This window comes from Culicoides brevitarsis, chromosome 1 (assembly GCF_036172545.1).
Source record: "Culicoides brevitarsis isolate CSIRO-B50_1 chromosome 1, AGI_CSIRO_Cbre_v1, whole genome shotgun sequence".
Classification (NCBI taxonomy): domain Eukaryota; kingdom Metazoa; phylum Arthropoda; class Insecta; order Diptera; family Ceratopogonidae; genus Culicoides; species Culicoides brevitarsis.
Window position 1 is genome coordinate 29,932,035 of NC_087085.1, and position 22,208 is coordinate 29,954,242.

At 27.4% G+C, this 22,208-nt stretch overlaps 5 protein-coding genes across 5 annotated transcripts in view; 3 read left to right on the top strand and 2 right to left on the bottom strand.

The window, feature by feature from the left end:
• Positions 1–15,169, top strand: part of LOC134827479 (large ribosomal subunit protein eL30) — a 91,264-nt gene extending 76,095 nt beyond the window's left edge. The window contains exon 4 of the mRNA XM_063840146.1: positions 14,575–15,169. Within this exon, the coding sequence (XP_063696216.1) occupies positions 14,575–15,139 (565 nt within the window). The 3' untranslated portion in view covers positions 15,140–15,169. The remainder of the gene's footprint in view (positions 1–14,574) is intronic.
• On the bottom strand, positions 586–4,932 carry LOC134831944 (CTP synthase). Its single transcript, XM_063845792.1, has 3 exons — positions 4,767–4,932; positions 3,226–4,549; positions 586–1,521 (listed from the first exon to the last, which is right to left on the bottom strand). Exons 1-3 carry the CDS (start codon positions 4,813–4,815, stop codon positions 1,032–1,034), a joined length of 1,863 nt encoding a protein of 620 aa, XP_063701862.1. The 5' UTR covers positions 4,816–4,932; the 3' UTR covers positions 586–1,031.
• Positions 7,143–11,383, top strand: LOC134836875 (zinc finger protein 260-like). The gene is made up of 7 exons (XM_063852145.1): positions 7,143–7,325; positions 7,391–8,650; positions 10,113–10,349; positions 10,413–10,530; positions 10,587–10,670; positions 10,733–10,816; positions 11,049–11,383. Exons 1-7 carry the CDS (start codon positions 7,212–7,214, stop codon positions 11,171–11,173), a joined length of 2,022 nt encoding a protein of 673 aa, XP_063708215.1. The 5' UTR covers positions 7,143–7,211; the 3' UTR covers positions 11,174–11,383.
• On the top strand, positions 13,109–14,568 carry LOC134828081 (dehydrogenase/reductase SDR family member on chromosome X-like; the record flags this gene model as incomplete). The annotated part of the gene is made up of 2 exons (XM_063841037.1): positions 13,109–13,197; positions 13,388–14,568. Coding segments are annotated over 2 exons (1,002 nt in total), but the record flags the coding sequence as incomplete, so codon positions are not given.
• LOC134827478 (monocarboxylate transporter 12-like) lies at positions 15,139–21,798 on the bottom strand. The gene is made up of 5 exons (XM_063840145.1): positions 21,441–21,798; positions 18,770–18,940; positions 18,268–18,689; positions 16,724–17,430; positions 15,139–15,392 (listed from the first exon to the last, which is right to left on the bottom strand). The coding sequence occupies exons 1-5, from the start codon at positions 21,570–21,572 to the stop codon at positions 15,223–15,225; spliced, it is 1,602 nt and encodes a 533-aa protein (XP_063696215.1). The 5' UTR covers positions 21,573–21,798; the 3' UTR covers positions 15,139–15,222.
• Positions 21,799–22,208: the final 410 nt, after the last annotated feature.

Genomic DNA, 22,208 nt, shown 5'->3' on the forward strand with positions numbered 1-22,208 from the left:
TAAGAAAAATTGTTTTCTTTTTTTTAAACATTTTTATTAGAATTCGATATAAATTATTTTTGTTTTTTTTTTAATTTAATTAATTTTTATAATTCTTATTATTTTTTAAAATTAACCTGGATGTTTATTTTTTAAAATTAACCTGGATGTTTACCTTTTTCACAAATTAAAATAAAATTAAAAAAAAAAACAAATAAAAAATTTATTTAAATTTTTGTAAAAAGGTAAATATCGAGGTTGTTTTAAAATAAATAAGAATTAAAAAAATTAAGTTTTAAAAAATAATTATATCGAATCCTTATAAAAATGTTTAAAAAAAGTAAACATGTTATTTTCAATTTTTTCAAAGTTTTATTTTTGAAATTTTATGGTTTTATAGAAAATAGTTTTATTTTTTTTAAATTAAAAAAAAGTTAATAGAAATTATTTTTGATTTATTTATTTTTAGAATTTTTTATTTGAAACTTAAAATAAAAAAATTCTACATTTCAAAAAAAATCTTGATGATTAAAAAAATTAAAATCAGTAAAATATATTTTTTGATGAAATTAAGTTCAATTAAAAGACATTTTAATTTTAGGTCTTGTGCTACTTTTTTATTTAATTTTTTTTAACAAAGTCTCAAACTTTTTCTTAACAAAATAGAGATTTTTTTCTTTCTATAAATTGGAATCGCGTCTTATCATATTTTTTTTTTATTTATCAAACTTTGATTTAAAATCATCGTTCATTTTTTTATATTGCTCTATGATAATTTTTTTTTTGTAATCTGAGATAAATTTGTTTACATTTTTTTATTGCGTCATTAGAGCAAGAGCAATTTTTTAAGTAAATATTTTTTTTTTTTAAAGCTGACGTGATCTTCAAAGCGATCAGCTGTGATTTTTTTTATGGAAGATATTTTTATTTTAATTTTTTTTAAGTAACGGATATTTGATACAATTTTTCCTTATCTAATAGAATTTTTTTAAACTAAAAACAATTTAGGCTTACAAGCTAAGTAGAGCGATTTTCCGTTCCATTCACGTCACTTAATTAGCTAATTCGTCAGAACTATTGGCACTTACTGCACTCGATGAGGAACGATCGACAATGCCGTTAATTTCGTGCAAATATCCGTTCCCATTGATGCGGAGTTTTTCGACATTCGGCATGAGGAGCCGCTGCCGACTTTCGTCTTCCGATGCAGAATCGTCACTCGAGTGTCGTGGCGAAAATTTGCAACCTTGATTAAGGTACGACGGCAAGCGACCCACTGACGCGAGAATCAGTCCGAGGAATGGCGGAGAAGGTTTCAGGGGACGCGACAAATATTCCGGATGGTATTGCGTGCCCACGTAATACGGATGATCTTTGAGCTCGACGACTTCCATGCGTTTTTGATCAGCATCGTGCCCCACGAACATCAAGCCTTTTTCCTCCATTTTTTCCACGTAATCGGGATTCACCTCGTAACGATGTCGATGACGCTCGTCGACTTTATCAGTGCCGCCGTACAACTTGCGTATCACACTGTCGTATCTGGAACAAGTGAAAAAAAAATTGATTGAAAGTTGTCGATAGAAGAAAATTTCAAACGAAGTTATCATATTTTGATTTTAGATTTTTTAATTTTATTTTAAGGGCATTTTTAGGTCAAAATGTGTACTGGGCAAAAAATTAAAATATGCATTGGGTCAAAAGTTAAAAAGATGTAGGAAGAAAATTTAGAATATGCATTGGGACGAAGAATTCAAATTTCAAAAGAATTGAAAAAAAATTACAATGGGGCAAGAATGTGTAAAATGTGTACTGGGGTGAAAATTTTAAAATGTGCATTAGGTCAAAAAATCAAAATAAACATTAGGTGTTGAATGAAAAATGTTCATTGGGCTCAAAATCCAAATTATTCTTTGGGTCAAAAATTCAAAAAATTTTCAAAATGAATTTTGAATCGAAACTCGTTTTGAAAAAAAAAATGTGCATTGGGTAAAAAAAATAAAAAAATGCGATAAAACCAAATATGGAAAAAAAGTTTAAAAAAACATAAAATGTGCATTGGGTAAAATTTAAAAATGCAGTAAAACTAAATATAGCAAAAAACATTTTTGAAGTGATAAGAGTTCTTCATTCTAAAAATTTGATTTAAAATTCAAAATGTAAACTGGGACTAAAATTAAAAAATGTGAACTTGGCTTAAAATATTAAAAATATTAATTGAATTTTAACATAAAAATATTTTTTGAAACAAAAAATTAAAAGAAAGGACGAAATTTTGAAATGTACATTGAAAGAAAATTTGAAATCTTAAAAAAATGTGCATTGGGTAGAGAAATTAAAAAGTACTGTAGGGCAAAAAATAAAATTAAAAATATAACTCATAAGAATCAAATTTAGAATTTCAAAAAATAAAAGTGATAAGGCCGCTCCAAACGAAAATCAAAAATAAAGTCCGATGCCCCATTTTAAAAGTCAAAAATCCAATGGGGCAAAATAAAAAAAAAAAGTTAAAAATTTCATCAAAATTGATCGTTTTTTGTTGTATTTTCATAATTTTTCAAGACATTTTCAAAAAAAAAATTTTAAAAATTTTTTTAATTTTTGTTTTGAAAATCATATTTTAACTTGAATTTTCTTCTCTAAAAAAAATTTTTCATAAAATTACTGAATTTTTTTTTCAAATTTTTTTGACAGTTATTTTTTATGAAATTTTAATTTTTTCAATTTTTAACTTAAAATGATCTTAAATCAATTTTTTATTTGAAAGTTTCAAAGAAGATTATTAAAAAACAACAAAAATGTTGATCAACGATCAAAAATTGCTAAAATTTTGTCATTTTGTATGAAAATAAGTATTTCAAAAAATTTTTTTTTTATTTTGCCCCCTCAATTTTATTTACAAAAATTTTGGACTTTATTTTTGATTTTCATTTGGAGCAGCCTAAATTATAAAAAATATGCACTGGGTCATAAATGCAAAATGTGTATAGGGTGCGATTTTAAAATGTGTATTGGGTCAAAAATATAAAAAATGGGTAAAAATTTCATTTTGAATTTACCCTATAGCACTTTCGAAAAATTCTACCCCAATGCACATTCGAAAAATTTTCCCCGTTGCACATTTTAATTTTTTTTCCGCCAGATAGACATTAAACCTTCGAACATCACATTTTTTGTTCGAAACGCCTCATAAACGGCATTGATAACAAAATATAGGTCAAAGATTATCACGGAACCAGATCTTACCTGAAAAGTGTCGTACGTTTGCCCAAGCGCATCGTGCCACCCATCTGCCCTGGATGATGTTCCGGCATATCTATAACCACCGGATGCGGCGTTTTCGGGTCAACTTCTGTCGAATTCGCTCCCTCGAGTTTCAAAACATTTCTCGTAAACTCTATTACGGAAGCTTGCAGTCCCAAACAAATCCCGAGATACGGTTTTTTCTTCTCTCTCGCCCACTGACATGCCCGAATTTTTCCCTCGATCCCGCGTTGTCCAAAGCCACCGGGCACAATTACCCCATCGCTTGCTGTAAGTTGTCCCCATGCCTCGTAATACAAAGCAGGATTGTCCGTTTTTGTAGTTCTCTCCAAATGACACGCCTCGATGAATTTCAGACTTAGTTTGTATCCGACCGTGATGCTTGCGTGTTGCAAGGCCTTTACAACTGACGCATAGGCGTCCTCGAGTTTCGTGTATTTGCCAACGAGCGCGATTTTTACTTCCTTGTTGAGATTTTCGGCACGTCGCGCCAAATCGCGCCATTTATAAAGACTTCGATTGGGTCGCGGCACTTTAATGTTCAACTGTAGGCGTTCGTTAAGGAAATCTATGACGCCATTCGCTTCCATCAGCAAGGGCACGTGATAAATTGAGGCCAAGTCGTGAATGCAGATGACTTGTTCGGGCGCCACGTGACAAAAATTACTGATTTTCTCCTTAACCTCTTGTCCGATGACCTTTTCCGAGCGACACATGATCAAATCGGGACTCAAGCCCAAACCACGAAGTTCCCGGACCGAGGCTTGTGTGGGTTTTGTCTTCGGTTCGCCCGTCGAACGAGGCGATGGCACCAACGAAACGTGCGCGACACAGAAATTCTCGCGTTTTACCCGGAACTGAAATTGTCTAAATGCCTCGACGAAGGGCATGCCTTCGATATCACCAATTGTGCCGCCCAGCTCGACAATGCACACTTGTGGCGTATTTTTTCCCTTGACAGGCTGTTTGGCAACTCGTTCAACCCATTCCTGAATCGCATCCGTGATATGTGGCACGACTTGCACGGTTTTGCCCAAATAACTTCCCTCACGTTCCTTTTCGATGACTTGTTTGTAAATTTTTCCCGTCGTAATGTTGTTGTCGCGATGCAGCGTCACATCCAAAAATCTCTCGTAATTGCCCAAATCCAAATCCACTTCACCGCCGTCGTCCAAAACGTAAACTTCGCCATGCTCGTAGGGCGAAAAGGTGCCAGCGTCGATATTGATGTACGGATCGATCTTAATCGATGTCACGGGAATCCCAACACAGTCGAGTAACGTCCCGAAGGAGCTGGCAATCACACCTGAAAAACAAAAAATAATCAAATTTTCTCATTTTTTCGGTGAAAATCCGTCAAAACAACACAATCAAGGTCGCGCGACAACGCCAAATTAGAAAAATCTTTTTGCGTTTTTAATGCGCGTTATTTATAGAAGAAAATTCTCTCTCCGCGTGTCCTCCGCAGTATCTACGGAACGTGTGTGTTGTGTTGATTTTTCGAGTTTTCTTTTCCGCATTACCTTTCCCAACTCCGCTGATAACGCCTCCGGTTACGAGAATGTACTTCATGGCGGCGCTTTTCACGAGATTTTCACGAGTGTTGGTGGCTGTCTTCAAGTTCAAGGTCGATAAATTTGACTGAAATAGCTTCTTCGCGGGAAGATGTTTGCCTTTGTACAGGCGTGCGGGAAATGCGGAATATTTGCGAAACATTTTGAATCAGCAAGTGGCGAACGGGGTTCAGTGAGACGAATGAAAGTGATGATGTTCTAAAATTTGAAGCAGAGATGGTTTTGAGAGGGCTCAAGGGGCTTAATGAGGAATTAAGAAATAATTTTTGAAATAAAAAATCAGATTTTAATTCTTAAAATTAATTTTTAAGACATCAAATCTCTTTTTGAATTAATTTCTAACTTTTTTAATATAAAAATTTTGGATTTCAAAAAGAATTTTCAGATTTCAGTTTTTAAAATGAATTCTTCACTTTAAAAATTTGAATTTTTATATTTATTTTTACTTAATTTTTTTCAAGTGAATTTTATGACATTTTAAAAACAAATATTTATTATTTTTTTTTTTACTTGAAACTTTTAATTTTCGAAATCAATTTTTTAAATTTTAAGACCAAATTTTTCTACAAATTAATTTTTAAAGGGTTTGGAATGAGATTTTAAAATTTTAAATGAAATTTTAATGCTTCAATAATTTTTCAGTTAATTGAGTAACAAAATCTCTCAATCTTTTTATCTCAGTTCTTTAATAAAACTTTTCAATTTTTGAAATTACTTCTTGGCTCTGAACATAATTTTGAAATTAATTTTTCAGTTTACGAAATAAAACTAAAAATAAATATTTTAGCTCTCAAAAATTAGTTAGGTCTTAAAATGAATAACTTAGATCTTGAAATGAACTTTTAAAATGAATTCTCAGCTTTTTTAAATGAATCTTAAAATAAACTTTTAAAGTCAAATTTTTAATTTTTGAATTTTATTTAAAAAAACTTTTTTTTCCAAATCAATTTTAATTTTTTACTAATTTTTTCTTCAAATTAATTTTTAAGGGGTCAGTATAAGGTTTTCGAAATTTTAAATGAAATTTCAGGGTCTTAAAATGAACTTTTCTTTTTTTTGAAATAAATGATTTTTTTTTTAATTTTCAATTAGGCCGCTCCAAATTTATTTCGAACTTTTTGTCCCAAAACTTTTTTTTCAAAATGGGGGGGGCAAAATAAAAAAAAAGTTTTGAAATACTTTTCATACAAAATTACAAAATTTTAACAGTTTTTTGTAATTAATCATTATTTTAGTTGTTTTTATGGCATTTTCATTAAGATTTGATAATTTAAAATTTATCTCAGAGTATTTCAAGTTAAAAATTTAAACAAAAAAATTTCGTAAAAAAAACTGTCAAAAAATTTTGAAAAATAATTTTTTTGAAAAAAATTTTAAAGAAGAAAATTTATGTTAAAATACGATTTTTAATACAAAAATTCTTAAAAATTTAATTTTTTTTTTAAATTTTGGGAAATTTTTTGAAAAAATATGAAAAAAGACCAAAAAACGGTCAATTTTGATAAAATTTTTAACTTTTTTTTTTATTTTGCCCCATTGGATTTTCGACTTTTGAAATGGGGCATGGGACAAAAAGTTCAAAAAAAATTTGAAGTGGCCTTATTGTCTAAAAATGATTTTTTTTAATTGAAATGTTTTTAAATATTAAAATTTTAGCTCTTAAAAAAATATTTTTATTTTTTGAAAAAAAAATATAGATCTTTCAATGAATTTCCAGTTCTTCAACATAATTTTTCAGCTCTTGATTTGATTTTTTTTTAAATGAGTTCAAGCTTTTTAAATATAATTTTTGATTTAAAATATTTAATTTTTTTTTAAAGAATTCAACAGGTTCGCTTCAAAAATTTTCTTAGACTTTGAAATTAAAATTTCAGCTTATGGAATGAATTTTCAGGAATTTTTTAAAATGAACTTTTGGCTTTTTTAGATTTTTTTTTTCGTTTTTAATTTTTCAGTTTTTAAAATAATTAAATTTTCTATTTTTTAAAATAAATAAATTTCGATTTAAAATGACTTAGTTCGCCAAATCATTTTTTGAACTCTTGTAATTAAGTTTATTAACTTTAAAAATTTTGAAAAAAAATTTTTTAAAATTTTAAATTAAATTAATACTTAAATTAAGTTTTTACTGTATTTAATAAACTCAATAGTTTTTTTTAATAAGCTTTTAGCTCCAAAAATAATAAAAAAAATTTTTTTTTGAAAAAAGTTCTAAAATTAAAAAAAAAGTTTGAATTAACAATTGGCAATTTGTATTAGTCTGAGGCACGTGACTGAATTTCCCTCAAAACTCTAAAAACAAGTCACTTTCCTCTTAAAGTTGACGAGAGAATTCATTTAAAAAATGACAAAAAATTAGATTTTCCCGTGAAAAAAGCTGCAAAAATAACACAAATGGAGTTTAATTTCAATTCTATATGCCGCACCTGCATGGGCGAAGTGCCCGATTTGCATTCAATCTACGAAAAAGAGACCATTAAGAAGCTAAAAGTTTGTTGTGATGTACAGGTAGGTTGTTTGTGTTTTTTTTCTCCAAACATTTTTTCTAAATTTTATCAAAAATCGTCTTTTAGGTGTGGGAAAACGATGGTTTACCTGCAAAAATCTGCCAACTTTGTCTCACGGAGGTCGAACAAGCGTTCACATTTCGCGAGCGCGTCAAACGTTCCGACATCTCGTTGCGTCAAATCCTCCGTTCGACCAAAACTGTCGTCAAAGCGGAGCCGAACGAAGTAATGGAAGTGGAATATCTCGAATTCGAGGGCGGTTTTCAGGATGCCGACCAATTTTCCGATGCCGAAGAGAAAAGTTCGCCCGAGGAGTCGAAGGAAAATGCCGTTCTCGCGAATGTCAAGTGCGAGCTGGACGAGTATCAGACGCAATTCAAGTGCACCGAGTGCGGGCAGTGTTTCCGCGATAAGCGAACTCTCGTGCGGCACGGTTACGTTCACATGCCGAAGCAGTTCAAGTGCACGCAATGCGATAAATCGTACAATCGTCCGGATAAATTGACGGCTCACATGCGAACGCACACAAATTACGAGTGTTCGGCGGAGGAAGAAGCCCGAAAAACGGTTCCTGGTGCGCCCTACGAGTGCGAAAAGTGCGGCGAAACGTTCAAAGCGAAACGCTCGTTGCGAACGCACTTTTACGACAGCAAATGCGCGATGCAGTTCGAATGTCAAACCTGTCACAAAGTCTTTGCGAACCGCAAAAATTACTTCCGGCACCGCGCGACGCACGAAACGCCCGAATTCGCTTGCAATTTATGCGACAACAAGTTCATGCGATCGTACGAACTGAAGCGGCATCTCAAGGAACACGGCGTCAACGTAAAATCCGAAGAAACCGAGAGCGAAGCAGACTCCAGCGACGAAGATTGGAACAAGGAAGGATCGGGCCGGGGACGTCCTTCAGCGCGTTATCAATGCGAATCGTGCAAAGTGAATTTCGCTTCGGAGAAATATTATCGCCTGCATTTGGACAACAACAAGTGCGGAAATGAGCCGTACACGTGTCAAGTTTGTCACACCGTTTTTTCCGGCAAGAAGGCGCTGCGACGACACTCGTACACGCATACCGCCGAGAGGTACGATTGCGATTTGTGCGATCGGGATTTCGTTAGACCCGATTTGCTCGTTTATCACAAGAAACGGGATCATAATGTCGTGACAGATGCGGCGCAATTGGCGCACGATACGACACTGGATCCGAACGAGTTTGGCGTTTATCAGTGCCAAGTGTGCTCGGCAGTACTAAAAGACAGGCGGAACTTGAAGCGGCATTATCAGATGCATTCGGACATTAAATTCAAGTGCACGCTTTGTAATAAGGTGAGAAATTTTGGAAAATTTTATTTGAAAATTTTTTTTTAACAATTTTTTTCAAAAAAATTATTCTATGAGCAAAAAAAAAATTGTTTGACTTTAAAAATTTTATTATTTAAGTTTTGAAGTCGAATTTTAAAAAAATATTAAATTGAGAAATTTAAAAAAATATTCTTTGTAAAATAATTAAAATTAATTTCTGAAGAAAAAAATTAAAAATAATTTAAAACAAATTATTTTAGAAGTTTTTTAAAAATAAAAATTTTTTAAATATTTTTTCTCCGCTTCAAATTATGATTTTACTTCAAATTACTTTGAATAATCAATTTTGCTAAAATTTTGTAATTTTTATTTAAATTTCATTAATTTTTCTTACTCAAGTAAAAAAATATATTTTTTTCAGAAATACTAAAGGTCAATTTTTTTCAGTAATTTTGTGTAAAATTCTTTTTTTAGAAGCAAATTCAACACATTAAAATTATTTGAAGTCGATTTTTTTTTAATTTTTAAAAAATTAAGAAAAAGATTCAAAAATTGTATTTTTTGATTTTTTTTTTTGTCCAATTGGATTTTAACTTTTCATATTGGAAAAGTAAAAAAAAAATTGAATTTAACTTAAAGCCGCCTTAAAGCAGGAAAAAAATTTTAAAAAATTTTTTTTTATTTTTTAAATTTATTTTACTAAGGCCGCTCCAAAATTTTTTTCCGATGCCCCATTTTAAATTTAATTTTTAAAAATATATTTAATTAAAAAGTTAAAAATTTTTATTAAAAATGACCGTTTTTTAATTTTTGATTTTTTAAGAAAAATTTTTTAAATTTTTTTAATTTTTTTTTAATATTCGAAAAAAACCATTTTTTAAATATTTAAAAAAATAAAATTTTTAAGAAAAAATTTTTTAATTATTTTAATTTTGTTTTAATTTTAATTAAAATTTTTTTAAATTGATTTTATAATTTGAACAAAAAATTAAAAAACTCAAAATTTTTAAAAAAGAAAAAAAATTTTTTTGAAAAAAAAAGCCATTTTGATAAAAATCAATTTTTTGCAATATTTTTTTATTTTAAAATTTTGGAAATTTTTTTTAACTTTGAAAAATTTCATTTTTTTGATAAAAAAATTTTTTTTTTTTTTTTTAATTTTTTAAAAAAAATATTTTAATTTAAAATAGAACTTCAATTTTTTTTTAATTTTAATTTTCAAAAATTTAAAAAAAATTTATTTGCTTAAATATTTTTTTTTATTAGTTAATTTTTTTCACGAAAAGTTTATTCTACAAAAACGAAGGGAAAAATAAAAATTAATTGAGTTCATTTTTTCAAATTTTCTCTAATCTTGAAAAAAAAATTCAAAAATCGCTTTTTTCGGCTGTAAAATAATAAATTTAATTTTAAAAAATGAAAATTTAAATTCAGAAAAAAATTAAAAATAATTTTTAACAAATTTTCATTTAAAAATTTTCCGCAGGAATACAACCGTCGCTACGAAATGAACAAACACATGAGACAAATGCACGGACAAGAAGGTCCCGCACCGAAAATCATCAAAAAAGAGAAGGAACCGAAACAGGAAATCTACAAATGCGAACATCCGGGATGTAATAAGGAGTTTACGAAGCGTTACAAGTACAAGGAACACTTGGCAGTCCATTCGGATGTTCGTCCCTTCCTCTGTGGGCAATGCGGACAAGCTTTCAAGAACAAAGTAAGTCTTGAAATTAAAGAATTTTTTTTTTAAATTAATTGAATTTGCCTTGAAAAATTGCAGCAAACGTTCCTCAATCACGAAATCCGGCATGGAGACGTCAAACCGTTCAAATGTGAGGAATGCTCGAAAGGATATTACACGAAAAAAGACTTGGCGGTCCATTTAAGAAGTCACACAGGTATTTTTTCTGCATGATTTTTTAAAGAATTTTTTTTTAAATTGATTTTTTTACAGGCGAAAAACCGTACGTTTGCACGGAATGTGGCGCCAGCTACACAAGAAGTGATTCTTTAGCTAATCATTGGAAGAAACATACAGGTTAGAATTGGTTTTTAAATTTTTTGAGCTATTTCATTGATAAAAAATTAATTTTTTTGTAGGAGAACGCCCCCACGCTTGTGAATTTTGTCCCAAGCGGTTCATAAAAGGAGAGAAACTTAAGATTCATCGTCGGATTCACACAGGTGAGAATTATTTTTTTCTCAAAATTTTCAAAAATTATCAGTTTTTCAAAAAAAAATTGTTATTTTGTCTAAATTTTGAAATAAAAATTTTAATATTCAAATTTTGTCAAAAAAATTTTAATTTCGATCAATTTTCAACTTTTTTTTAAATTTTTTCTTAAATTTTATTTTTATAAGTTTCCTAAAATTTAAAAATTAATCAAAAACTAAAAAAATCTTCAAACAATTTTAGGAGAACGTCCCTATGCATGCTGGATCTGTGATCAACGGTTCACCCAAAAGTACGACATGGTCAAACATGCGCGTCGTCATCAAGAATATCATGCACCGCCTAACACGACAGTCGTTTTGAATTAAAAATAAAAAAAAGTTCGCATTGGAGATAAGTTTTTGAATGGATAGCAGCTTAAGTCAACTGTAAAAATTTAAGAAGAAGAAATCTTAGCAATTGTAGTGGTTTTAAATTCATCAAATTTCAACTTTATTCACCCCCTTAACACTAAAAATATTTAGAAATATCGACGTTTTATATAAAAAGTAGAGATATAACTGTGAAAATATATCATATTCGATCAAATCACAAAATGAAGTTTTTTTATTCAATTTTTAACATTTTCATTCATGAAAAAAAAATTAAATATTGGTAAAAATTCAATTTTAAATAATTCAATAATTTTAAATATTTTTTTTTTCGAACAATTTCATTTTTGGTTGGCATTTTGTTTCAATTCTTCATTATTTTAACATTTATGTATATTAGAGGTAAAAATTTATAAATAATTAAAAATTATATATTTTTGCTTGACTTAATGAGATTTATAAATTAAAATTACAAAATTAGAACACAAAAACTTTTAAGTTTTCGACATATTAAAAAATTAAGAAAAACTCTTGATGGTTTTTTAAATAAGTGAAAAAATACTGAAAAGAATTAATTTAATAATGAGCAATTATTTTTTTTTTTAATTTCTTGACCCTTTAACAATTTAATTTTATTAAAATTCAAAAAAATTATTTTTTAATTTTTAATTAATCAAAAAATTTTTTTTAAAAAAATTCATAAAAAATTTAAATTCCTTTCCTTAATTTTTTAAATTCAAAAAAAAAAAAAAAATTTTAATTGAAAAAAAAAATTAAAATTCTCATAAAAAAAATATAATTGAGATTTAATTTTTAATTAATCATGAAATCATTTATAATTATTTTTTATTTGCAAAAAAAAAATCATTTTCTTTCAAAACAAAATTTTGAACTAAAAATTCAATTTCTCTTAATTTTTTTTTTTTTTTTAATAAAAATTTTTTTATTTTAAATTAGTTTTTTGTAAAAAGATTTTAAGAAAAAATAAAAAAAAAAAATATTAAAAATTTTTATAGTTTTAAAATTTGAAAAATCATATTTTATTGCAAAAAAAACGTGAGGAATTTTACCATTTGGATTTTAAGAAAAAAAAATTGTCCAAAATGTTATTGAAAAAAATATATAAATAAATTTTAATTGAAAAATAAATTTTTATAAAAAGAATTTAAAATCAATTTCAAACAGCCTTTATAATTTTATTTTTTTTTTTCAAATATTTTTTTTTATTTATTAATTTTTTGTCCTTAATGAATGTTTTAGTTGTTTTTTTTTTATCGTATTAATGATTTTCGAGAAAAATTTGGTAATTTAAAACTAAAAAATATATTTTTTGTGGGGGGCCTAAATTAAAAATTTAAACAAAAAAAATTTCTTAACAAAAACTGTCAAAAAATTTTGAAAAACAATTTTTAGAGAAGAAAATTTATGTTAAATTTCATTTTCCAATACAAAAACTCTTAAAATTTGAAAATATTTTAAAAATTTTTTGAGAATTTCTAAAAAATTTTTAATTAATTTTTTCGTTATAATTTCGAAAACTTTTTAAAAAAAATTTTTTTATTTTAAATTATTTTTTTTTATTTGCGAAAAAATAGTCTTAATTTTATCAAAAAAAAAACAAAAAAATAGATTTTTAAATATTAAATTAAAAAAAAATATTTTTTTTTTTAATAATGATAATTCAGAACATTTTTTTCGGTAAAAATTTCTTAAAAATCAATCAAAAACGAACAAAAAAAAAAATTAAAATGAATTACGAACGATTTTCGTAAAAAAAATAATTATTTTACTTTTTCTTTATTTTTTTTAAAAATTTTTACCTTCAAAACCTAATTTTCGAAAAATTCTAACGATTTTTTTATTTTAAAAATTTTTTCTTCCCGTTAACATTCATCACGTGACTGTCAAACGCAACTCCAACACAAACAAAAAAAAAATTGCAAACAAAACAAAGGTCGTCGTCTTATTTCTTATCTAAAAACTACGCGAAATTCGGCAATTTTTGTTGCATTTCATCTCAGGTTAGCATCTTTCATTCTCGAATAAACCTCAGATCTGCCTTCTTTTTCAAAAAAATGCTGCGAAAACTCGCAATTTCTCTCGCTGTTTGCACCACTTTCGCCTATGTCACCCGGTAATTCTTCTCGTCTCGCTGCCATTTAAGGACTAAAATCGATAAAATTAATTTTTTTTCTTAAATTTTTTTCGCAGGTGGTACCTCATCGGTCGTTCATATCGCAGCAAGCGACGCTTACGAGGCAAAGTTGTCATCGTCACGGGCGGCAATAGCGGCATCGGCTTCGAAGTGTGCAAAGAACTTTCTGGAAAGTACGAGGCAACTGTAATTTTGGCGTGTCGCAACAGCGATTTCGGGCGAATTGCTGTCGCGAAAATTCAACGCGAATACCCGGGAGCTGATATCCGGTTCGAACAGCTGGATTTATGTTCATTTTTGAGTGTTTGTACTTTTGTGAAGAAAATAACGCAAAATTACCGAGAAATTTACGCAATTGTCAATAACGCCGGCATTTTTTATCACGGCCCGCTACTGACAAAGGACGGATTTGAAATTACCTTCCAAACAAACTACTTGGCACCCTTTTTGCTCACCACAAATTTACTTCCGGCCTTAAACGGGCGCATCGTGAACGTCGCATCGCAAGCCCAAGAGTACGTCACGGAATTTCCGCAAGCTGATTACCACTTGGCTTACCCGGATTCGTCTGTGGCACGTTTCGAGTCGTACTTTTACAGCAAATTTTGTCTTGTTTTGTGGTCCGTGAAGCTCGCCACGCTCCTGAGTCAAGCTGAAACCCCGAAAAAACACATTTCCGTGCATTGTGTGGACCCGGGGAACGTCGAAACGAACATTTTTCGGAATTTTCCGCCATTAGCGACCCCTTTTTGGTTCTATTTGCAGAAACCGATCCGTTTTTGGTGCATCAAGACCCCCTGGGAGGGCGCCCAAAGCATTTTATTCGCCTTATTGGAGCCCCCGAGTGCGGTTCCGTTCTACGTGAAGCATCAACGGGCCGCGGAATACAATCCGCTGTGCGACAATCAAAAGTACCAAGACCAGTTGTGGCATATTAGTCAGAAAAATTTGGAAAAATGGATCAATTAGTGCAAAAAGTGTGGGAAAATCCGTCGTTGGGACTCAGAAAAGAACTTTTAAAGTTCAAATTTCAAAATATCGTCAAAGCAAATGAACTTTCGACGGTGTTTGTGGTCTTTTCGGACGTAAATTTGCCAGCGTCACGCCATTCTGAGTACCTCAAAACGCAAAATAGTGAATCTCTTGTCAAATTAGGGAACGCCTTGACCCCCGTCGACTGGTACATCGAGAAATTCCTGCAAGAAATGCTCGTCGGAGAGGAAAGTCGCTGCTTTATTCGCACAAAATCCGAGGAAATTTCATTTACGGTCAGCATGAAACGCATCGAGCATGGCGGAGATTGGCATGAAAAGTCTTTCAGTGAAATTCTGACGTTAGCCAAGCAGTATAAAGAGCACGGCGTGAAGATGTTCAAGCAGTTTCCAGTCCAATTCGCTCATTTTTACTTTGCAAAGGCCGCAAAATGCCTTTTGATGTACAAACCTTTTGGAGATCTCGAAGAACGAGCTAAAAATGAGAATGTCGACGCCTCCGAGTTGATTCCGTTACTTCGAAATATCTACACAAACATCGCTGCGTGTCTCTTGAAGCAAAATCGCATCAATGACGTCATCGATCTGCTTGGTTTCGTCGAATGGGCAGAAGAACCAGTGCCGGAAAAGGCCGTTTATCGACTCGCAACTGCTTATTTCAGCAAAAAAGATTACGATAAAGCGCGCGATGTGATCAAAAAACTTCCAAATTACGCGGAAAATAAGGAGCTGATGGCACTTTTGGCGAAAATTAATCAGGAATCGAAAGCTGGCGACGAAAAATATGCAAATATGGTCAAGAAAATGTTCCAATAAAGTAGTTTTTTGAGTTTTCCTTTTTTTATAAATAAATACTGAGTTTATTTTTATATTTTAATTCACGAAATCACTGGAAGAGGTCACGATGGAGAATTTGAAGTAATTTTGATGCTGGGTGATGTCATCGACTTTTGTTTCTTTAGTTTCATGTAGAGAATCTCAATGGTCCACATCGAGATAGTGATAAAGGTCACAGTGTTGATAATGTAAATGCATTTTGTGTAGCTGCCGGTCAAGTCGCGAATGACACCTGAAAAGAAAAAAAAAAATAATAATTAATTTTTTTGAATTATTTTTTTCTTTAATTTTTGTGAATTTTGGTATTTTTTTAATTTTTTAAATTATTTATATTTTTTTAATTAAAAAAAAAATATTCAATTAATTTTTTATTTTTTTAAATAATTTTTAATTGTGAATTTTTTTTAAATTTTTTTTAAAATTTTTTTTAATTTTTTTTTTTAATGAATTTTTAAAATTTTACTATTAATTAAAAACTCATTAATTAATTAAAATTTTGATAAAATTTTGTTAATTATTTATTAAAAATATTTTTTCGAAAAATTAAAAATATTCGATTTTTAAGTTTTTTAAAAAATTTTTAAATTAAAAATTTTATTTTTTTTAAATTTTTTTAATTTTTATTTTTTTTTTTAATTAAATAATTTTTAAAAAAATATTCTTTTAAAATATTTTTCATTTAAGTAAAATAATTTTTAATTATTTTTATAAAAATTTAAAAAAAATTACAGTTTTTTTTGATTTTTAAAAAATTTTTTGTAAATTAAAATTTAAATTATTTTCGATAATTTTTTTTTTTTTTTTTTTTTGATATTTTTATTTATGATAATTTTTTATTACTTTCGAATTTGTTTAATGAGTATTTTGTATATTTTCTTTAATATTTTTTTAAAAATTATTTTTATATTTCTCTTATTTTTTATTTAAGATTTTTTTAAATAAGTTTTTCTATCAAAACTTTAAAAAATAATATTTACGATTTTTTTTTTTCATTTTTTTTTTATTTTTATTTTAATTGTTTATTTTTTTTTAATTTTTAATGGTTTTTTTATTTTTATTGAATTTTTTTCTTTAAAAATATTATTTATTTTTTTCGATTCTTAAAACTTTTCAACTAAGTATCATTTTTAAAATAAATTTTTTCTTACTATTATTTTTTTTAATTTTTTTTAACCAAAATTTTTATTTTTTTTTTATAAAAATTACAAAAAAATATAAAACATTTTTATTGAAAAAAAATGTTTTTTTTAAAATAAAAAAAAATTTCAGGATTTTTTTCAAATTTTTTTTAAATAAATTAAAATTTAATTTATTTTCTAATTTTTTTTTTTATTTTTTTAATATTTTTTTCAAAAATTATATTTAAATTTTTCTTATCAAGATTTTTTTTCAAAAAATTAAGTTTTTCCTTTAAAACTTTTATAAAAAATTATTTCAAATTTTATTTTTATTTTTGAAAAGTTTCCGGTGATATTTTTATAAACAATTTTAATTTAATTTTTTCTGAAATTATTTTTTTTTTTTTTAGAAAATTTCAAAATTTATCAAATGAAAATTTCTTACCCAATAACGGTCCCAGCATGATCAAAATAATTCCCTTGGTCACCATTTGAATGCCCGACGCCGACGGAAGTCTCTCCAACGGCAAATACGCCGGAATCACCAAGTTCAGATAAACCGACCGGAATCCCTTTGCCACTCCGAGTCCCACGGCAATCGCCAGCAATTGTTGCAACGACGTACTAAACATCACCATTCCTCGTCCAATTATCGCAATCACGAAACTATAAATGCACATCACTTGCGGCGTCTGTTTCAGCCAATCCCCGATAAAAGGCGCACAAAATCTGAAAATGATGTCCGCTACACCGAGAGTCGACATGAAACTCGCAATGCTGACGTTGTTGTAGCCCTGATCCGCGAGAATGAGCGGCGTGAGGAGAGAAAAATTGATTTCCGCGAAGACAGCAATGGAAATTCCCATCAGCAGGTTCAGAAATCGCAAGTCTTTGAGCAAATCGAGATCAAAAAGTTTTATGATTTTTTGTGAAAGGCTACTTGTGGGTTTTTTAGGTAATTGACTGGTTTGGATGCCATTTCCGTTTCCGTTGCAATAAAATTCTTCGACATTCGCGAGACTTGCAGCGATCGAGGAATTTCTGCTGATTTTTCCTAAACTTTTTTTGTCTTCGTCATTGTCGCACTTTCGCTCGACCAGCAAATTTAATTCGTTCTTATCTTTTGTTGAGTCATCGTAATCTGATTTTTTGCTGTAAAGTCAAGAAAAAAAAATATTACGATTTATTTATTTATAGAGTTCAATAAAAAATTATTTTAAGCTGCTCAAATTTAATTTAATTTTTTTTTGTTATATTTTGTTTGATATTTTAAATTAAATTTTTAAAAAATTAAATAAATTTATTAATTAAATAAATTAAAAAAAATAAAATTAATAAATTTTGGTCATTTAAAATTTTTAAAATTATTTTCGTAATTTTTTTTTTAATAAATTTTTTGGGATTAAATTATAAAATAATTTTTTTCAATAAAATATTAAATAAAAAATTAAATTTAATTAATTTTTTTATTATTAAAATAAAATAATTTTTTAATAAAATAAAAAATAATTTAAAATTAAATTTTTTTTTATTTTTCTAAAAATTTTTTAAAATTTTTTTTGTAAAATAAATAAATTTTTAAAAATTTTTTTTTTTTAAAAAACTAATTTAAAGTAATAAACAATAAATAAAAAAAATTTGAAAAAAATTTAAATAAAAAATATTTTTAAATTTAATTTCAATAAAAATTAATTTTTTTTTTTAATTTTCATAGATAAATTTAATTTTTTAGGGTTTTTTAAAAATATTTAGAAAACTTCCCATTTTTATTTTTTTTTCATTTTATGAAATTTTGTAAAAAAATTTTTTTTTTATCAAAGTAAAAAATTTTAAGAAAAATCTTGGTGAATTTTTGACAAAAAATTAACAATTTTAATAAATTTTTTTTTTCTTTAATTTTTTATTTCAATTCAAATATTGTTATTTTTATTATTAAATAAAAAATATATTTGGAGCAGCTTAAAAAGTTTTTAATTTTTTTTTCCTTACCTACAATACTGTTCTTGTTGACTAGAAATTTCAATGTGAATTTCCGTTTCTTTAATTTTTACCGCAGGAACTTTTTTGTAATGATATTTTATCGGTTGCAACAAAAGTCCCGCCGCCACGACATGCAAACAAATCCCGCCCAAAATCAAACAACAACCCGTTTCGCCATAAAATTGCAACAACAGCGAAATAAGTTGCGGAAAAATAATCGGACCCAAGCCGGAAATCGTCACAGCGATGCCAAAAGCTTTCGTCCGACGCTCTTTAAAATACGTGTTGACAGCCAACGGGAACGATGACGAGCACAAACCAAGGCCAATTGCCGAACCAACGCTGTAAGTGCACACAAAATACGTGAGATTGTCGCCCCATGCCGTAAAGATAATACCAAAAGCAAATATTGAACCACCAATAATTGACACCTAAAACGGGCAATTAAAGAGTTTATATCAGTCAGTGAGTTTAGTACAATGTTGACATCTTATCTTTTGTGAAAACTTACTTTTCTGTAGCCGAATATTTTGAGCATGGGACCGATTATGAGACCCATTGCCATGCCAACGACGGAATTTAGATTAATGATGAGCGTTGTGTCCGTGGCACTTAATCCTAGATCGTTAAATTTATCCTTAAACATTAGTGTGAAGACGTTCACTGTGGACATGAGCAGCATCTGGAATGGAAATTTATTAAAAATTTATTTATTTATTTTTTTTTTGACAAAAAATTAAAATTTTATTGACTTAGACGAGACGAAATAATTTAAAACAAAAATATTTTTTGGTCTAATTATAGAAATTTTGTCACTTTGTGATAATTTTTGCATTTGTTATGATATTTTGTATGAAAAAGTGAAAATACTGGAATTTTATTTTAAAATTCTTGATCATAGATTTTTTTCTGTGTTTATAAAAATTTTATTGCAAAAATAAAATTACTGAAGTAAGATAAATATTTTTGATTACTCGAGAATTTATAAATTTACGCTAAATTCATATGAAACTTTATTTAATCTCTTATCAGTATTTATTTTTGATCGATTTAGAAGTATTCCATGATTTTAGATTAATAAGAACTAATTTTTTTTACATTTTTTTTTTATTGATAATATAGTTCCTTGAAAAATTGCAAATTTTATCAAGATTTTATCAATTCTCAAAAAACAAATTCAGAAAAATTAAGTTACAAGTTAGTATAAATATCATAATTCTTGAGTTTTTAATGGATTTAAAATAAAAAAATATTGTATGGAGCTTGAGTCAAATATGAGGAAATTCATTCAAATTTAGAATTGAACTCAAACAACTGCAAATTTAAAAAAAAATTATGATATTAATAATAAATATTAAAAAATAAAAATATTTTATAGTAATTTGTATGTAAATATTAAAAAACGACAGTAGAAAAAAACTTTAAAAATTTTTTGTCATGCTGAATTAAAAATATTTTCAAAAAAAAAAATTTTTTTTTTTTTAAAAAAACACTTTTTTTTCATAGATTACTTTTAAAATTTAATATTAACATAATTTTTTTTTTTAAATAATTTATATTTTTGGGAAAATTTTGAAAAAAAATCATTTCCAACCATCCAAAAAAAAAAAAAAAAAAAAATAAAAAATAATAAATTCTTAAAAAAAGTTGTAATTAAGAAAAAATTACAAAAAATATTTTTTTTAATAATTTGACTTCTATTTTAATTTAAAATAATTACATTCATTTAATTTAAATTTAATTTATTTTTAAAGCTGTAAGTATTTTACCCTTTATTTATTGACCCTTTATTTTGGAAATTTTTTTACCGCATTTTTCAAAAAGTTAGATATTTTTAAAATTTAATTTAATAATTTTAATCTTTACTAAGGCCGCTCCAAATGAAAATCAAAAATAAAGTCCAAAATTTTTTAAAATAAAATTGAAAATTAAATAAAAATTTGGTAAAATTTTTTGTTTTTTTTTTTGCTTGAAAGGCTTTTGAATTTTATTATTCATTTTTTAAGAAAAAATTAAAAAAAAAAAAAATTTTTTGTTAGTTTTTGCGGCGATTTCATTTTTTGTTTGTAATTTTTTAACTTTTTAAAATTTAAACGTTGAATTTTTTTAAAAAAAATTTAATTTTAATTTAATATTTTTTTTAAAAAACTTTTTTAAAATTTTTGATTTTTTTTTTAAATTTTTTAAATTTTCCCTAAAAATTTTTGAAAAATTTTGAAATTTTTTTCAAAAAAAATTTAAATTTTGATCCAATTTTCACATTTTTCAAAAAAAAGTTTAAAAATTTTTTTTTATTTTTTTTGATTTATGAAAATACAATATTAAGCAAATTTTTAACTTTTTTTATTTTTTCAAATTGGATGACTTTTAAAATGAGGCATCGGACTTTATTTTTGATTTTCATTTGGAGCGGCCTAACTGAATTAAAAAATTAAGTTAAAATAATTTTTTGCCATTTTTAAATTTTAAATTAATTAAAATAAATTTTAATATTTAATTAAATTAAATTAATTATTTTAGTTTTTTTTCAACGATATTTTTTTTTATTTTTTTATAAAAAAAAATAATATTTCATTAAAAAATTAACTTTCAATTAAAAATATGAATATTTGCTTCAAAAGTAAAAAATTTCCATACTAATTATTTGATATTTTTTTTTATTTAAATTGAATAATTTTGTAACCATGATATAATATTTTTTAGCTTCATAAAAGTCGACATTTGTTAACATTATTTTTAATGTTATTTTTATTCAAAAATTAATTTTTAATCAAGTTTCTCCGTGTACTTCTGAATACGAGACAAAGTCATTCTTATCACTGATTAGATTAAAAATCCAGGTGAGGTCGCGCTCTGTCAAATATCACATTTTTCTCAAAAATGCCGTTAACTAATCTCAATAAACCTGTTAGTTACTCAAAAAAAATGCATCTTGATGAAATTTCAGATTTACAACATTTTTTGATTGAACTTGTCTTCCTATAAAATAATCGTCACTCGTCTATTTATAAATTTTGTTTCCCTATCGAAATGCATTTTGAACACAAAAATTGAGTGACAACGAGTGGCTATTGAGTTGCGCAGTAATCCAATTTTCGTTTAAATATTTACTTTTGGTTGAATTTCAGTCGTAAAAAAATAAAAACAAAATTTTTCAATGAAAATTTTTGGGATTTACTAACATTTGCCACTGCGAACGCTATTACGATCATCCATCCCCATCCGCCATCCGGAGGAATTTTTGGATTATTTTCGAATAATTTTTCTTTGAGCACTTCTTCATGATTTTTTTCGTGATTTACTGCACTTTTCATATTCTATTCTACAAAATTCCAATTTTTTTCTAGACTCGAATCTAATTCAGAAGAAATTAGATTGTCTTTTTTTCTACGTAAATTGACTCATTGATGCACTCAATTTAATGAAATAAGGGAACAAAAGGTGTCACAATAAAATATTTTTTTTTGTTTCGTTCTTCTTGTTGTTCAAAATTGCCTTGTTTACACTCGCGACGATGTGTTGTGACTGAAAAACAGATGTTTTGTGAACGCGAACGTCTTTCTTTGCGGGAACGCACGACAATACTGAGCACCTTGAGTGACGAGTTGAGTGAACGACGAATGAATGAAATCGAAAATTTGAGAAGAGAAATGGCACAAAAGCAATTACTAAGCAGGAAACAAGTCGAAAAAGAGCGCGTTATCTGTTTGTCGAGAGCTTAAGACCAGATTTAGGTCTTGTCATTGCATAATGAGTGTCAACAAATGTCGCGATAAGAGAATTTTGTGAGGTTATTGTGACACCGGCTTTTGTAACAAGAGACGAAAATTCTCTCAAACTATTTTTTTTTTAATTTAAAAGTAAATTGAGCTCTTTTTCTTTGTTAATGAACATTTTTTTAGAGAGAATTCAATTTTTGTTCATGCTTCATAGCAACCGTGATTTGCTGA

Coding starts and splice junctions, on each gene's coding strand:
- LOC134827478 (XM_063840145.1), bottom strand. CDS start 21,572: ATGAAAAGTGCAGTAAATCACGAAAAAAATCATGAAGAAGTGCTCAAA. Junction 18,941..21,440: donor TAGCGTTCGCAGTGGCAAAT/GTTAGTAAATCC, acceptor TTTCCATTCCAG/ATGCTGCTCATGTCCACAGT. Junction 15,393..16,723: donor CATGCTGGGACCGTTATTGG/GTAAGAAATTTT, acceptor TTTTCTTTTCAG/GTGTCATTCGCGACTTGACC.
- LOC134836875 (XM_063852145.1), top strand. CDS start 7,212: ATGGAGTTTAATTTCAATTCTATATGCCGCACCTGCATGGGCGAAGTG. Junction 8,651..10,112: donor AGTGCACGCTTTGTAATAAG/GTGAGAAATTTT, acceptor AATTTTCCGCAG/GAATACAACCGTCGCTACGA. Junction 10,350..10,412: donor GACAAGCTTTCAAGAACAAA/GTAAGTCTTGAA, acceptor GAAAAATTGCAG/CAAACGTTCCTCAATCACGA.
- LOC134831944 (XM_063845792.1), bottom strand. CDS start 4,815: ATGAAGTACATTCTCGTAACCGGAGGCGTTATCAGCGGAGTTGGGAAA. Junction 4,550..4,766: donor TATCAGCGGAGTTGGGAAAG/GTAATGCGGAAA, acceptor TTTGTTTTTCAG/GTGTGATTGCCAGCTCCTTC. Junction 1,522..3,225: donor AAACGTACGACACTTTTCAG/GTAAGATCTGGT, acceptor CACTTGTTCCAG/ATACGACAGTGTGATACGCA.